The 16,162-nt window shown below is 64.1% G+C and overlaps 1 protein-coding gene across 1 annotated transcript; it reads right to left on the bottom strand.

The window, feature by feature from the left end:
* Window positions 1-103: 103 nt before the first annotated feature.
* LOC309449602 (uncharacterized protein) lies at window positions 104-8,492 on the bottom strand. The gene is made up of 3 exons (XM_082071859.1): window positions 7,483-8,492; window positions 4,774-6,254; window positions 104-3,805 (listed from the first exon to the last, which is right to left on the bottom strand). Exons 1-3 carry the CDS (start codon window positions 7,572-7,574, stop codon window positions 3,429-3,431), a joined length of 1,950 nt encoding a protein of 649 aa, XP_081927985.1. The 5' UTR covers window positions 7,575-8,492; the 3' UTR covers window positions 104-3,428.
* Window positions 8,493-16,162: the final 7,670 nt, after the last annotated feature.

The raw sequence follows: 16,162 nt of genomic DNA, 5'->3' as shown, positions 1-16,162 counted from the left end.
ACAGGTTTGCACACCATGGCACGGGTTTGCACACCGTGGCACGGGTTTGCACACTGTGGCACAGGTTTGCACACCACGGCACAGGTTTGCACACCGTGGCACAGGTTTGCACACCACGGCACGGGTTTGCACACCACGGCACGGGTTTGCACACCTTGGCACGGGTTTGTACACCATGGCACGGGTTTGCACACCACGGGTATGACTTTGCACACCACGGCACAGGTTTGCACACCATGGCACGGGTTTGCACACCATGGCATGGGTTTGTACACCATGGCACAGGTTTGCACACCATGGCACGGGTTTGCACACCATGGCACGGGTTTGCACACCACAGCACGGGTTTGCACACCATGGCACAGGTTTGCACACTGTGGCATGCTCTTACACACCATGGGCATGACTTTGCACACCGTGGCACAGCCTTGCACACTATGGCAGTTTTGCACACCACAGCATGCCCTTGCACACTGGCACAGCCTCGCACGCCATGGCACAGCTTTGCACACCACAGGTATGGCTTTGCACACTGTAGCACGCCTTTGTGGCACAGCTTTGCACCATGGCTATGACCTTGCACACTGTGGCACAGCTCTGCACACCGTGGCACGGTCTTGCACACCTTGGCACAGGTTTGCACACCTTGGCACAGGTTTGCACACCACGGGCAGGAATTTGCACACCACGGCACAGCCTTGCACCCTGTGGCACAGCTTTGCACACCACAGGTATGACTTTGCACAACGTGCTGCAGGTTTGCACACCCCAGCACAGCCTTGCACACCCCAGCACAGCCTTGCACACCACAGCACAGCCTTGCACACCACGGCATAGCCTTGCACACCACAGGCGTGAGTTTGCACGCCACAGGTGTGACTTTGCACACTGTGGCACAGGTTTGCATGCCATAGGCATGAACTTGCACACTGTGTGTGTATGACTTTGCACACCTTGGCACAAGTCCGCACACCACAGGCAGGAATTTGCACACCTTGGCACAGCTTTGCACACCACAGGTGTGACTTTGCACAGCACAGCTTTGCACACCATGGGCATGAATGTGCACATCACGGCACAGGTTTGCACACCATGGGCTTGAGTTTGCACACCTTGGCGCAAGTTCACATGGCACGGGCATGAGTTTGCACACCACGGGTATGAATTTGCACACCTTGGGCATGACTTTGCACACCTTGGTGCAACTTTGCAGGGCAGGGGCATGAGTTTGCACACCTTGGCGCAAGTTCACACAGCATGGGCATGAGTTTGCACACCATGGGCATGAGTTTGCACGCTGTGGCACAAGTTTGCACAGCATGGGCGTGAGTTTGCACACCATGGGTATGACTTTGCACACCATGGCACAAGTTTGCACACCATGGGCGTGAGTTTGCAGACCTCAGGCATGACTTTGCACACCATGGGCATGAATTTGCACACCACACATCTTGGCACAGGTTTGCACACCATGGGCATGAATTTGCACACCGTGGGTATGACTTTGCACACCATGGGTATGACTCCACACATCTTGGCACGAGTTTGCACACCACAGGCATGACTTTGCACACCATGGCACAAGTTTGGCACGAGTTTGCAGACGTTGGGCATGAATTTGCACACCTTGGGCATGAGTTTGCACACCATGGCACAAGTTTGCACACCATGGGCATGACTTTGCACACCATGGGCATGAATTTGCACACAGTGGGTATGAATTTGCACACCTCGGGTATGACTTTGCACATCATGGCACAGGTTTGCACACCATGGGCGTGAGTTTGCAGACCCCGGGCATGAATTTGCACACCACGGCACAGCTTTGCACACCATGGGCATGAATTTGCACACAGTGGGTATGAATTTGCACACCACGGGTACGATTTTGCACATCATGGCACAGGTTTGCACACCATGGGCATGGATTTGCACACCACAGGTATGACTCCACACATCTTGGCACGAGTTTGCACACCATGGGCTTGAATTTGCACACCTTGGCACAGCTTTGCACACCTTGGGCATGAGTTTGAACACCATGGCACAAGTTTGCAAACCACGGGCGTGAATTTTCAGACCCTGGGCATGAATTTGCACACCTTGGCACAGCTTTGCACACCATGGGCATGACTTTCCACACAGTGGGTATGACTTTCCACATCACGGCACAGGTTTGCACACCATGGGCATGAGTTTGCACGCCACGGCTATGACTCCACACATCTTGGCACGAGTTTGCACACCACGGGCATGAATTTGCACACCTTGGTGCAAGTTCACATGGCACGGGCATGAGTTTGCACACCACGGGTATGACTTTGCACACCATGGGCATGAATTTGCACACCTTGGCACAGCTTTGCACACCATGGGTATGAATTTGCACACCATGGGCATGAATTTCCACACCAGGGGTATGACTCCACACATCTTGGCACAGGTTTGCACACCTTGGGCATGAATTTGCACACCTTGGCACAGCTTTGCACACCAACGGCATGACTTTGCACACCTTGGCACAGCTTTGCACACCATGGGCATGACTTTGCACACCTTGGCACAGCTTTGCACACCATGGCACAGGTTTGCACACCATGGGCATGAGTTTGCACACCATGGGTATGACTCCACACATCTTGGCACAAGTTTGCACACCATGGGCATGAATTTGCACACCTTGGCACAGCTTTGCACACCATGGGCATGACTTTGCCCGCCGTGCCACAAGTCTGCACACCATGAGCGTGAGTTTGCGGACCTTAGGCATGACTTTGCACACCATGGGCATGAATTTGCACACAGTGGGTATGAATTTGCACACCACGGGTATGACTCCACACATCTTGGCACGAGTTTGCACACCTTGGCGCAAGTTTGCACACCATGGCACAAGTTCGCACACCATGGGTGTGAGTTTGCAGACCTCGGGCATAAATTTGCACACCTTGGGCATGTGTTTGCACACCATGGGCATAAATTTGCACACCTTGTGCATGTGTTTGCACACCATGGGCGTGAGTTTGCAGACCTCGGGCATGAATTTGCACACCATGGGCATGACTTTGCACACCATGGGCATGAATTTGCACACCTTGGCACAGCTTTGCACACCATGGGCATGAATTTGCACACAGTGGGTGTGACTTTGCACATCTTGGCACAAGTTTGCACACCACGGGCATGAATTTGCACACCTTGGCACAGCTTTGCACACCATGGGCATGAATTTGCACACAGTGGGTGTGACTTTGCACGCCGTGGCACAAGTCTGCACACCATGAGCACGAGTTTGCAGTCCTCGGGCATGAATTCGCACACCTTGGCCATGACTTTGCACACCCTCGCGCGCCAGCGCAGCCCCACGCTGCCGCGTCCTTTGGTCCCGTCGTGCCGCTCCATCCATCCGTCCGTCCGTCCGTGCGTGCTCAGAGCCGCGCGCGGGGCGGCGCCGGGGCGCCCACGGTGTCCAGCGAGCGCAGGAAGGCCAGCAGCGCCCGCCGGTACGCCGCGGGGTGCCGGCGCAGGTGCGCGGCGTGGGGCGAGCGCGCCCACCCGCGGGCGTGCGCCCGGATGCCCTGCGCCCGCCAGCCGCGCAGCAGCGCCCGCAGCGCCGGCGCCCGGCCCAGCGCGTCGTCCCGGCTGTAGAACAGCAGCACGGGGCAGCGCAGGGGGGGGCTGGCGAACGCCCCCCGCGCCCGCGCGAACGCGCGGCCCCCCCAGCACCCCAAGACCCCCAGGGACAGGCGGGCGGCGGCGCGGGCCATGGGGCGCAGGGACGGCATGCGCACCGAGCCGGCGATGCCTGCGGGGACGAAAGGGGCTCGGTGACAACCTGCACTGCGTGTCCCCAACTAGGGGACTCCCTACCACCCCAGGTGTCCCCAGCTCAGGGACTCCCCACCAGCCCAGGTGTCCCCAAGCTCGGGGTCTCCCCGCTGGCCCAAGTGTCCCCAACTCATGGACTCCCCTCCAGCCCAGCTGTCCCCAACTTGGGGACTCCCTGCCACCCCAGGTGTCCCCAAGCTCATGGGCTCCCTGCTTGATGCAGGTGTCCCCAAGCCTGGGGACTCCCAATGGCCCAGGTGTCCCCAAGCTCGGGGACTCCCCAGTGGCCCAGGTGTCCCCAAGCTCGGGGTCTCCCCACTAGTCCAAGTGTCCCCAGCTCACGGACTCCCCACCAGCCCAGCTGTCCCCAACTTGGGGACTCCCCGCCAACCCAGTTGTCTCCAAGCTCAGAGACTCCCTGCTGGCCCAGGTGTCCCCAACTTGGGGACTCCCCACCAGCCCAGGTGTCCCCAGCTCAGGGACTACCCACTGGCCCAGGTGTCCCCAGCTTGGGGACTCCCCACCAGCCCAGGTGTCCCCAAGCTCGGGTCTCCCCACTGCTCCAAGTGTCCCCAACTTACGGACTCCCCACCAGCCCAGTTGTCCCCAACTTGGGGACTCCACGCCACCCCAGGTGTCTCCAAGCTCAGGGACTCCCCACTGACCCAAGTGTCCCCAACTTGGGGACTCCCCTCCAGCCCAGTTGTCCCCAAGCTCGGGGACTCCCCACCAGCCCAGTTGTCCCCAACCTGGGGACTCCCCGCCAGCTCAGGTGTCCCCAAGCTCAGGGACTCCCCACTGGCCCAGGTGTCCCCAAGCTCATGGACTCCCCACCAGCCCAGTTGCCCCCAACTTGGGGACTCCCCACCACCCAGGTGTCCCCAGTTCAGGGACTCCCCACCCCAGTTGTCCCCAGCTCGGGGCCTCCCCGCCGGTGTCACTCACCGCGGGCCATGTCCCCAATGCCGCCGGTGACCAGGCTGTCGTAGACGATGCCGCGCAGGCGGGGCCGCAGGCGCTGGCACTGCCGGGGCCGGCGCTGCAGCAGCAGCAGCAGCTGCGCGAAGGTGTATGCGCCGGCGGAGATGGCGTGGACCAGCAGCGGCCGCGTGGCCAGCCCAAAGCCACCCGGGCCACCAGCGCCACCACTGTCACCACCACCAACAGCCCCGCCGCTGCCACCGCCACCATCATTGCCACCACCATCACCTTCAAAGCCACTGTTCCACCCAATGTCACCATGGCCACCACCAGCAACGCCGGTGCCACCGCTGCCAACAGTGCTGCTATGGTGACCGATGGCACTAGTGCCACTCTTGCCAACACCAGCATCACCTTCAATGCCACTGTTGCCACCACCAGCACCGCCATCACCTTCAAAGCCATCATTGCACCCAATGTCACTGTGGCCACTGCCAGCAACACTGGTGCCACCGCTGCTGACAGCACCAGTGCCACCAATGCCACTAGTGCCACCGTTGCCACCACCATCACCTCCAATGCCACCACTGCCCCCCACGTCACTATTGCCACCGCTGCCACCAATAACACCAGTGCCACCACCATCACCTCCAAAGCCACCACTGCCCCCAATGTCACTATTGCCACCACCACCAATAACACTAGTGCCACCACCATCACCTCCAAAGCCACCACTGCCCCCCATGTCACTATTGCCACCGCTGCCACCAATAACACCAGTGCCACCACCATCACCTCCAAAGCCACCACTGCCCCCCATGTCACTATTGCCACCGCTGCCACCAATAACACCAGTGCCACCACCATCACCTCCAAAGCCACCACTGCCCCCCATGTCACTATTGCCACCACCACCACCAATAACACTAGTGTCACCACCATCACCTCCAATGCCACCACTGCCCCCAATGTCACTATTGCCACCACCACCAATAACACTAGTGCCACCACCATCACCTCCAATGCCACCACTGCCCCCAATGTCACTATTGCCACCACCACCACCAATAACACCAGTGCCACCACCATCAACTCCAATGCCACCACTGCCACCCCCAGCATTGCCACCAGTGTCACTGTCACCACCACCATCACCAGCAGCGCCAGCACCCGCAGTGTCCCCAGCACCAGCAGTGTCCCCGCGGTCCAGCAGGCGCAGCAGCTGCCCCGCCAGGCGCTGCCCGTGCCAGGGCCACAGGACGTGCCACACCGATGTCCCCACCAGCAGCACGTCCAGCCCTTGGCACAGGTACAGGGACAGGAACCGCGCCAGCGCCCCCCCCCGCGCCCCCAGCCAGGGCAGCAGCAGCACCAGCGGTTTGCCGGGGGGGGGACACAGCGGGGACCCCCCCGTGGAGCAGCTGTAGAGGCGCATGGTCCCTGACAGGGACGTCACCGTCACGGGGGGCAGTGGGGGAGGGACGTCCGGCTGCTCCTCATCCTCCCTGGGGGAGACAGTGATGGGGGGGGATGTTGGGGGGGACACCCCCCAATGTGGGACCCCCCCAAATGTGGGAAACCCAAATCTGGAACCCCCCCAAATGTGGGATCCCCCCCAAATGTGGGACCGCCTCCCAAAGGGACACCCCTGGAAATATGGGACCCCCGCCCCCAAATGCAGGACCCCACCAAATGAGGGGAACCCCAAATGTGGGACCCCCCCCAAATGTGGGAAACCCAAAATGTGGGATCCCCCCCAAATGTGGGACCCCCCCCCAAATGTGGGACTGCCTCCCAAAGGGACACCCCCGGAAATATGGGACCCCTGCCCCCAAATGCAGGACCCCCCCCAAATCAGGGGGACCCCAAATGTGGGACCCCCCCAAATGTGGGAAACCCAAAATGTGGGACCCCCCCCCCAAATGTGGGACCACCTCCCAAAGGGACACACCTGGAAATGTGGGACCAACCCCCAAATGCAGGACCCCCCCAAATGAGGGGAACCCCAAATGTGGGACCCCCTCCAAATGTGGGACCACCTCCCAAAGGAACACCCCCGGAAATATGGGATCCTCCCAAATGCAGGACCCCCCCCAAATGTGAGACCCCCCCAAATGTGGGAGCACACCCCAAATGTGGGACCCCCCCAAATGTGGGAAACCCAAATGTGGGACCCTCCCAAATGTGGGACTGCCTCCCAAAGGGACACCCCTGGAAATGTGGGAACCCCCCCCAAATGTGGGACCCCCCCAAATGAGGGGAACCCCAAATGTGGGACACCCCCAAATGTGGGAGCACACCCCAAATGTGGGACACCCCTCAAATAGAGGATCCCCCCAATGTAGGAATCCCTCCCAAATATGGGACACCCCCCAAAACTGTGGGACCACCCCCCAACTGAGGGGCACTTCTCTCAAATATGCAGGACCCCCCCGAAATGTGGGACCCCCCCTCCCCACAATGAAGGACCCTGGAGTTCCCCCAGTGCCCCGAGGGGATGAGGAGGGGGGTCCTATCCCACTGCCCCCCCCGGACAGGGTCTGCCCCCCGCAATGTTCCGCACCCCTTGGGGACCCCCCGCCCACCTTGTGCCCCCCCCCGTGTGTCCCACCCCCTCGCCATCATCACCCCCCGCCCCGGGGCGCCCTGCACGGGTGGGGGGTCCCGTGGCGGGTATTGGGGGCACCCATGTCCCTGCCGCCCCCCCAGCCGCCGTGTCGCCCCCGCGCTCACCCGGTGTCCCCGGGGGGGTCCAGCAGCAGCGGGTCCGGCTCCTCCAGGGGGTCCGGGGAGCCGGGGGGGTCGGGCGGGATCAACGGCTCCATCTGGGGCCGGGGGTCCCAGTGCCGCTGGGAGGGGGGCCGGGGGGTGTCAGGGGGTGTCACGGGAGGTGCTGGTGTTGGTGCCGGTGCCTCGGGGGGTCCCGGTGCCGGTGTTAGTGGTGATGCCGGCGGGTCCCGGTGCCTCGGGGGGTCCCGGTGCTGCGGGGGGTCCCGGTGGCGGTGCTGGTGTCACTTTCGGTGACCGGGGGTCCCGGTGCTGCGGGGGGTCCCGGTGCTGCGGGGGGTCCCGGTGGCGGTGCTGGTGTCACTGCCGGTGACCGGGGGTCCCGGTGCCGCGGGGGGTCCCGGTGCTGCGGGGGGTCCCGGTGCCGCGGGGGGTCCCGCTGGCGGTGCTGGTGTCACTGCCGGTGACGGGGGGTCCCGGTGCCGCGGGGGGTCCCGGTGCCAGTGTTAGTGGCGGTGCCGGCGGGTCCCGGTGCCTCGGGAGGTCCCGGTGGCGGTGCTGGTGTCACTGCCGGTGACGGGGGGTCCCGGTGCCGCGGGGGGTCCCGTTGGTGGTGCTGGTGTCACTGCCGGTGACGGGGGGTCCCGGTGCCGCGGGGGGTCCCGGTGCCGCTGCCGCCGGGGTACCGGGAGCTCAGCCGGTGCTGGTCCCGGTGCCGGTGTCAGTGGCGGTGCCGGCGAGTCCCGGTGCCTCGGGGGGTCCCGGTGCCGCTGCCGCGGGGGTGCCGGGAGCTCAGCCGGTGTCGGTCCCGGTGCCGGTGTCAGTGGCGGTGCCGGCGGGTCCCGGTGCCGCGGGGGGTCCCGGTGCCGGTGCCTCGGTGCTGCCGGTGGGTCCCGGTGCCGGGGGTGGCGCTGGAGGCGATTCCGGTCCCGGTGCCGCGGAGGCTGCCGGGAGCTCAGCCGGTGCGTCCGGGGTTCTGGGTGCCGGTGCCGCGGGGTGTCCCGGTGCCGGTGCCGCGGGGGTTGCCGGGAGCGCGGGCGGTGCTGGCTCAGCCGGGGCCGCGGTTACGAAACCCCTTACACAAGGACAGCGGGCACCGCGCCACCGGGACAGCGGCCGGGACCGAAAACGGGACAGCGACCGGCACCGGGACAGCGGCCGGGACCGAAACGGGACAGCGACCGGCACCGGGACAGCGGCCGGGACCGAAAAGGGGACAGCGACCGGCACTGAAAACAGGACAGCGACCGACACCGGCACCGGGACAGCGGCCGGGACCGACACTGGGACAGCCCCCGGGACCAACACCAACACCGGGACAGCGGCCGGGGCCAACACTGACACTGGCACCGGGACAGCGGCACCGGGACCAACACTGACACCGGCACCGGGACGGCGGGCACCGCGCCACCGGGACCAACACCAACACCGGGACAGCGTCCACCATCCAACGTCGCCAGCGCCACCAGCAGCGCCTCCGGGACACCCCACGGCACCGGCACCGAGTCCAGCACCCCCCGCATGGCCCCCCATGGCTCCCCGTGGACCCCCACAGCACCCACAGCCCCCCATGCCCCCCACAGTACCCCATGCCCCCCATAGCACCCACAGCTCCCCACAATACCCACAGCCCCCCATGGCCCCCCACAGTACCCACAGCTCCCCATGGACCTCCACAAGTCCCCATGGCCCCCCCCCCAGCACCCAAAGCTCCCCATGGCCCCCCACAGCTCCCTATAGCCCCCCACAGCACCCACAGCTCCCCATGGACCTCCACAGGTCCCCATGGCCCCCCACAGCCCCCTATGGCCCCCCACAGCACCCACAGCTCCCTATGCCCCCCACAGCCCCCATGGCTCCCCATAGCACCCACAGCTCCCTATGCCCCTCCACAGCCCCCCATGGCTCCCCACAGCACCCACAGGTCCCCATGGACCTCCACAGCCCCCTATGGCCCCCCACAGCACCCACAGCGCGCCGTGGCTCCCACCAGCCCCCTCCGTTCCCCCAGCAGGACCCAAGGTCCTCGGTGCCCCCCCCCAGCATCCTGATGAGGGGCTGAGATGGGGGGGTAATAGGGGGTGCAAGGGGGGACATGGGGGGGGCTTAGCAGGGGGGGGAGTGTAATAGGGGGTCTTATGGGGGGTGCAATGGGGGTTGTAATGGGCGAGTAATGGGGCTGCAAAGGGGGGTAATGGGGTGCAAAGGGGGTGTAACGAGGGGTGCAATGGGTGGGTGCAGTGCGGGGGTGCACTGGGTGTGCAAGGGGTGCACACACTGGGGGGGTGCAGGGTGCTGCTGGCTCCCCCCAGGGTCCCAGGCCAGGAGCTGTGGGGGGGGCTCAGCCCCAGCCCCCCCAGAAAAGGTCCCCCCCGGGTCTTCGGAGTCCTGGGAGAGAGTGGCTGTGGAGGGGACACCACGGTGGCACAGTTGGTGACACACACGCCGCCCCCGCTCCCCCCCAGCAAACAGGGGTGACCGAGCGGGTGTCCCTGTCCCCACGTCCCCTCCCGCGGTGGCCGCGGTGGCCCAGTTGGCAGTGGCAGCTCAGCCGAGCGTGCACCGAGCACCGTGCGGTGACCCAGTTCCAGCGCCCGCCCGCGGGGACATCGACCCGGCGTCACCGCCCCCCCCACCGCTGGGTCCCCCCCGCCCCGGGTCACCCCCCGGGGCTGCTGGGTGGTGCTGGCACCACGCTGGGAGCTGCCACTTTGGGGGCTGCTGCAGGGACATGGGGGGCAGTGAGTGTGAGCAGGGGGTGTGTAACGTGTGAGCAGGGGGTGAATAATGTGTGTGCAGCGTGTGAGCAGGGAGGAGGGTGTGAGTAACGTGTGAGCAGCATGTGAATATCGTGTGTGTGCAGTGAGCAGCGTGTGAGTAACGTGTGAGCAGGGGGTGAATAATGTGTGTGCAGCGTGTGAGCAGTGAGGAGGGTGTGAGTAATGTGTGAGCAGCATGTGAATATCGTGTGTGTGCAGTGAGCAGGGGGTGAGTAACATGTGAGCAGGGTGTGAGTAACATGTGAGCAGGGGGTGAGTAACATGTGAGCAGGGGGTGAGTAACGTGTGAGCAGCATGTGAGTATCGTGTGTGTGCAGTGAGCAGGGGGTGAGTAACGTGTGAGCAGGGTGTGAATAACGTGTGTGCAGCGTGTGAGCAGGGAGGAGGGTGTGAGTAACGTGTGAGCAGGGTGTGAATAATGTGTGTGCAGCGTGTGAGCAGTGAGGAGGGTGTGAGTAACATGTGAGCAGCATGTGGATATCGTGTATGTGCAGTGAGGAGGGTGTGAGTAACGTGTGAGCAGGGTGTGAATAATGTGTGTGCAGCGTGTGAGCGGTGTGTGTACAGTGAGCAGGGTGTAATGTGTGAGCAGTGTGTGAGTAACGTGTGTGTGCAGTAAGTAGGGTGTGAGTAACGTGTGAGCAGTGTGTGAATATCATGTGTGCAGCATGTGAGCAGGGTGTAACATGTGAGCAGGGTGTGAATATTGTGTGTGCAGTGTGTAGGCAGTGTGTGTGCTGTGAGCGAGCAGTGTGTGTGCAGTGAGCAGGGTGTGAGTGACGTGTGTGCAGAGTGTGAGTAACGTGTGAGGAGTGTGTGAATAACGTGCAAGCAGTGTGTGAATAACGTGTGTGCAGCATGTGATCAGTGTGTGTGCAGTGAGCAGTGTGTGAGCAGTGTGTGTGCAATGTGTGAGCAACATGTGAGTAGTGTGTGAATTATGTGCATGCAGTGCGTGAGTAACGTGTGAGCAGGGTTTGAGCAGTGTGTGCTCATATGTTGCTCACACTCTGCTCACATGTTACTTGCATGTTGCTCGCACCCTGCACACAGGCTGCTCGCATGTTGCTCAGTGTGTGTGCAGGGTGTGAGCAGAGTGTGAGTAACGTGAGAGCAGCGTGTGTGCAGTGAGCAATGTGTGAGGAACATGTGAGCAGTATGTGAGCAGCATGTGAGCAGTGAGCAACGTGTGAGCAGTGTGTGAGCAGTGTGCGAGCAGCACATGAGCAGTGAGCAATGTGTGAGCAGTGTGTGTGCAGTGTGTGAGCAGTGAGCAATGCGTGAGCAGTGTGTGTGCAGTGTGTGAGCAGCACGTGAGCAGTGAGCAACGTGTGAGCAGTGTGTGTGCAGTGTGTGAACAGTGTGTGTGCAGTGTATGAGCAGTGAGCAATGTGTGAGCAGTGAGCAATGTGTGAGCAGTGTGTGAGCAGTACGTGAGCAGTGAGCAACATGTGAGCAGTGTGTGTGCAGTGTGTGAGCAGCACGTGAGCAGTGAGCAACATGTGAGCAGTGTGTGTGCAGTGTGTGAGCAGTGAGCAACATGTGAGCAACATGTGAGCAGTGTGTGAGCAGCGTGTGAGCAGTGTGTGAGCAGTGTGTGAGCAGCGCATGAGCAGTGAGCAATGTGTGAGCAGTGTGTGTGCAGTGTGTGAGCAGTGTGTGAGCAGCGTGTGAGCAATGTGTGTGCAGTGTGTGAGCAGCGTGTGAGCAGTGTGTGTGCAGTGTGTGAGCAGTGAGCAACATGTGAGCAGTGTGTGAGCAGTGTGTGAGCAGCGTGTGAGCAGCGTGTGAGCAGTGTGTGAGCAGCGTGTGAGCAATGTGTGTGCAGTGTGTGAGCAGCGTGTGAGCAATGTGTGTGCAGTGTGTGAGCAGCGTGTGAGCAGCGTGTGAGCAGTGTGTGTGCAGTGTGTGAGCAGTGAGCAACGTGTGAGCAGTGTGTGTGCAGTGTGTGAGCAGCGTGTGAGCAATGTGTGTGCAGTGTGTGAGCAGCGTGTGAGCAGCGTGTGAGCAGTGTGTGTGCAGTGTGTGAGCAGTGAGCAACGTGTGAGCAGTGTGTGTGCAGTGTGTGAGCAGCACGTGAGCAGTGAGCAACGTGTGAGCAGCGTGTGAGCAACATGTGAGTGGTGGGTGTGTGAGCAATGTGTGAGCAATGCCTGCGCGCAGTGTGTGAGCAACGTGTGAGAAGTGTGGGAGCTGAGCCCAGCCCAGCCGAGCCGAACCGAGTGGAGCCGAGCCGAGCCCAGCCGAACCGAGCCCAGCCCAGCTCAGCCGAGCCGAACCGAACCGAACCGAACCGAACCGAGCCGAACCGAGCCGAGCCCAGCCGAGCCGGCTTCGGCGGGTCCCGGTGCCCGCGGCCATCGCGGCGGGGCCGGGGGCGGAGGAGGAGGAGGGAGGTGGAGGAGGAAGGGGGAGGGGGGGCAGCCCGCACCCGCCCCGCCCGCCGCTGCTCTGCCGGTGCCGCTGCCGGTGCCGCTGCCGGTGCTGCCGGTGCCGCCGCCGCCGCCGCCGGTGCCGCCGGTGCGGAGCGGGGCCGGGGCCGGGGCTGGAGCCGCCGCGGAGGCCGGTGGGTGCGGGGGGGTCCGGGCAGGGGGGGCTGGAGAGGGCTGGGGGTGCAGAGCCGCTCCGACCGGCACCCCCGGCAGCGGGGGGTGCGGCGTGTTGGGTGCGGGGTGCAAGGTGTTGGGGTGCAGGGTGCCCGAGGTTCGGGGTGTTGGGGTACCCTGGTTGCACGGTGCGGGGGTGCTGAGTGCGGGGATGCCCTGGCTACACGGGGTGGGGGGGCGGTGCAGGGTGTTGGGTACAGGGTGCTATGGGGGTGCAGCGTGTTGCAGTGCCCAGGGTGCATGGTGTGGGGGTGCAGGGTGCTGGGGTGCAAGGGGTTGGGATGCCTGATTGCAGAGTGGGGGGTGCAGGGTGCTGGGGTACAGGGTTCCCAGATTCACGGTGCTGGGGTGCCCGAGGTGCAGGGTATTGGGGTGAAGGGGTGCTGAGTGCTGGGGTGCACAGGGTGCTGGGGTGCAGGGAATTGGGGTGCATGCTGCAGGGGTGCTGAGTGTTGGGGTGCACAGGGTGCTGGGGTGCAGGGTTCTGGGATGCCCGAGGTGCAGGGTGTTGGGGTGAAGGGGTGCTGAGTGTTGGGGTGCACAGGGTGCTGGGGTGCAGGGTATTGGGGTGCTGAGTGTTAGGGTGCTGGGGTGCAGGGTTCTGGGGTGCCTGAGGTGCAGGGTGTTGGGGTGCACGGTGCAGGGGTGCACAGCATGCAAGGTGTCGGGGTGCAGAGTGTTGGGGTGCCCAGGGTGCATGGTGCAAGGGTACTGGGGTGTGCGGGGTGTTGGGGTGCTGGGGTGCAGTGTGGGGGTGCAGGGTGCTGGGGTGCTGAGATGCCCTGGTTGGGCACCCTGTGGGGGTGCAAAGTGTTGGGGTGCCCGGGGTGCAGTGCGGGGGTGCAGGGTGCTGGGGTGCCCTGGTTGCATGATGCAGGGGTCCATGGAGTGGAGGGGTGTTGGGTGCTGGGGGTTTGGGGTGCTCAGGGTGCTGTACAGGATCCGAGTGTGCGAGGGGGTGGAGAAGAGCAGGGGGGAGTGTGAGTGTGGGTGTGAGTAGGAGTGCGAGTGTGAGTGTGAACACGTGATGTTGTGACACCCCCACATGACACATGTACAGAGACACCCTCCCCACACACAGACACCCCCACATAGACACCCATACACAATCACCCCCACATGGACACCCCCCCATGGACCCATGGGCACCCCCACACTGCCACCCCCATGTGACACACCTGGGGACCAGCGGTGACAAGGACGTGGGGGTGCCGGGGCGGGGGGGTCCGTGGCGCGGTGGCAGCGGGGGGGCAGTGACAGGTCCCCGCGTGCCCTGTGAGCCCCCGTCACTTCGCATCCGTCCCCGCCGCCACCGTGACGTGCCCCGATGTGACACCACGGAGACAGGCATTGTCACAAAGATTAGGGACCTGGCACCGCGCTGGGACGGGGGGGCAGCCTGCTCGTGGGGTGGCTCTGGGTATGGGGACACTCCTGTCCCCCTCCGGCGATGCTCCTGTCCCCAGGGATGCTCCTGTCCCCATGGGATGCTCCTGTCCCCATGGGATGCTCCTGTCTCCACCCAGGGATGCTCCTGTCCCCAGGGATGGTCCTGTCCCCATGGGATGCTCCTGTCCCCCTCCGGGGATGCTCCTGTCCCCAGGGATGCTCCTGTCCCCACGCAGGGATGTTCCTGCCCCACGGATCTTCTTGTCCCCACTCAGGGATGCTCCTGTCCCCAAATATGCTCCTGTCCCCACTCAGGGACGCTCCTGTCCCCCCAACCCCCAGGGATGCTCCTGTCCCCACCCTGGGATGCCTCCTGTCCCCAGATATGCTCCTGTCCCCAGGGATGATCTTGTCCTCCCCCGGGGTGACTCCTGTCCCCACCCAGGGATGCTCTTGTCCCCAAGGATGCTCCTGTCCCCGCAGGTATGTTCCTGTCCCCAGGGATGCACCTGTGCCCCCTGGGGTTGCTCCTGTCCCCAGGGATGCTCCTGTCCCCACTCAGGGATACTTCTGTCCCCCCAGGAATGCTTCTGTCCCCAGGGACGCCCCTGTCCCCAAATATGCTCCTGTCCCCAAATATGCTCCTGTCCCCATCCAGGGACGCCCCTGTCCCCGCCCAGGGACACTCCTGTCCCCAGGGATGCTCCTGTGCCCCCCAGGGATGCTTCTGTCCCCAGGGATGCTCCTGTCCCCAGGGATGCTCCCGTGCCCCCCCAGGGATGCTCGTGTCCCCAGGGATGCTCCTGTGCCCCCCCAGGGGTGCTCCTGTCCCCAGGGACACTCCTGTCCCCGGGGATGCTCCTGTCCCCAGGGATGTCCCTGACCCCCCCCGGGACGCTCCTGTCCCCCACTGGGCTCAGCTGCCGACCTCCGGGCCCCAGGATCGGGGCCGATCTCGGTGCTGCCGCCTCCCTCCCCTGTCACCGTCCCCAATTGTCCCCCAGCAGAGCGCCACCCCGGCTGCCACCGGCCCCGTCCTGCCGGGGACACCGGGGCTGGGGCGGTGCCGTGGGGCGCGGTGAGCTATGGGATGGGTCACGTCCCGTGGGGCTGGATCAGTGCCATGGGGGGGGGGCACATGCCGTGGGTCTGCATCTATGCCATAGAGCTGGATTGATGCTGTGGGGCTGGGTGAGTGGTGAGGATGGATCAGTTCTTTGGGGCTGGATTGATGCTGTGGGGCTGGGTGAGCCATGGGGCTGGCTGTGCCGTGGGGCTGGGTTGATGCCGTGGGGCTGGATTGATGCCGTGGGGCTGGGCGAGCCATGGGGCCGGGTTGATGCTGTGGGGCTGGATTGATGCCGTGGGGCTGGGCGAGCCATGGGGCCGGGTTGATGCTGTGGGGCTGGATTGATGCCGTGGGGCCGGGTGAGCCATGGGGTGTAACGGTCCCCTCTGCCCTCTCCGCAGCGCTGCTCCCGGTGCCCCCGCTGTCCCCCATGTCCCCGCTGTCCCCCATGTCCCCGCTGTCCCCCATGTCCCCCCCGGGCCCGGGGGCCGCCCCCCGCCTCCTGCTGGCCCTGCTGTGTCTGACCCCCCCGACCACCGCCCCCCCGGCGCCCCCCAGCGCCGCCCCCGCCCCCCGCAGCGCCGCCCCCCCCGTCCTGTCCCTCAACCTCGGCCTCAACTTCCAGATTAAGATGCGAAGCCAGAACGCCCCCCGCCCCCTCCCCACTAAAGACCCCCCCCCATCGCCCCCCCCCAGCACCCCCACGCCCCCCCCATCGGGCTCGGGCTGGCCGGACCCCGAGGACGAGCCGGGTTCGGGGACCCCCCCGGAGGAATCGGGGGGCTGGGGGGGGGACAAACCCACCCCCCCTGGCCCCCCCCGCGCCAAGGAGCTGGAGCTGG

This window comes from Streptopelia decaocto (genome assembly GCF_964273445.1).
Source record: "Streptopelia decaocto genome assembly, chromosome: 1".
Lineage (NCBI taxonomy): Eukaryota > Metazoa > Chordata > Aves > Columbiformes > Columbidae > Streptopelia > Streptopelia decaocto.
Note: the sequence above shows the minus strand (reverse complement) of the source record. Positions and strands in the feature narration are given on the sequence as shown.

Coding starts and splice junctions, on each gene's coding strand:
- LOC309449602 (XM_082071859.1), bottom strand. CDS start 7,574: ATGGAGCCGTTGATCCCGCCCGACCCCCCCGGCTCCCCGGACCCCCTG. Junction 6,255..7,482: donor GACCCCCCCGGGGACACCGG/GTGAGCGCGGGG, acceptor TGTCTCCCCCAG/GGAGGATGAGGAGCAGCCGG. Junction 3,806..4,773: donor CATTGGGGACATGGCCCGCG/GTGAGTGACACC, acceptor TCGTCCCCGCAG/GCATCGCCGGCTCGGTGCGC.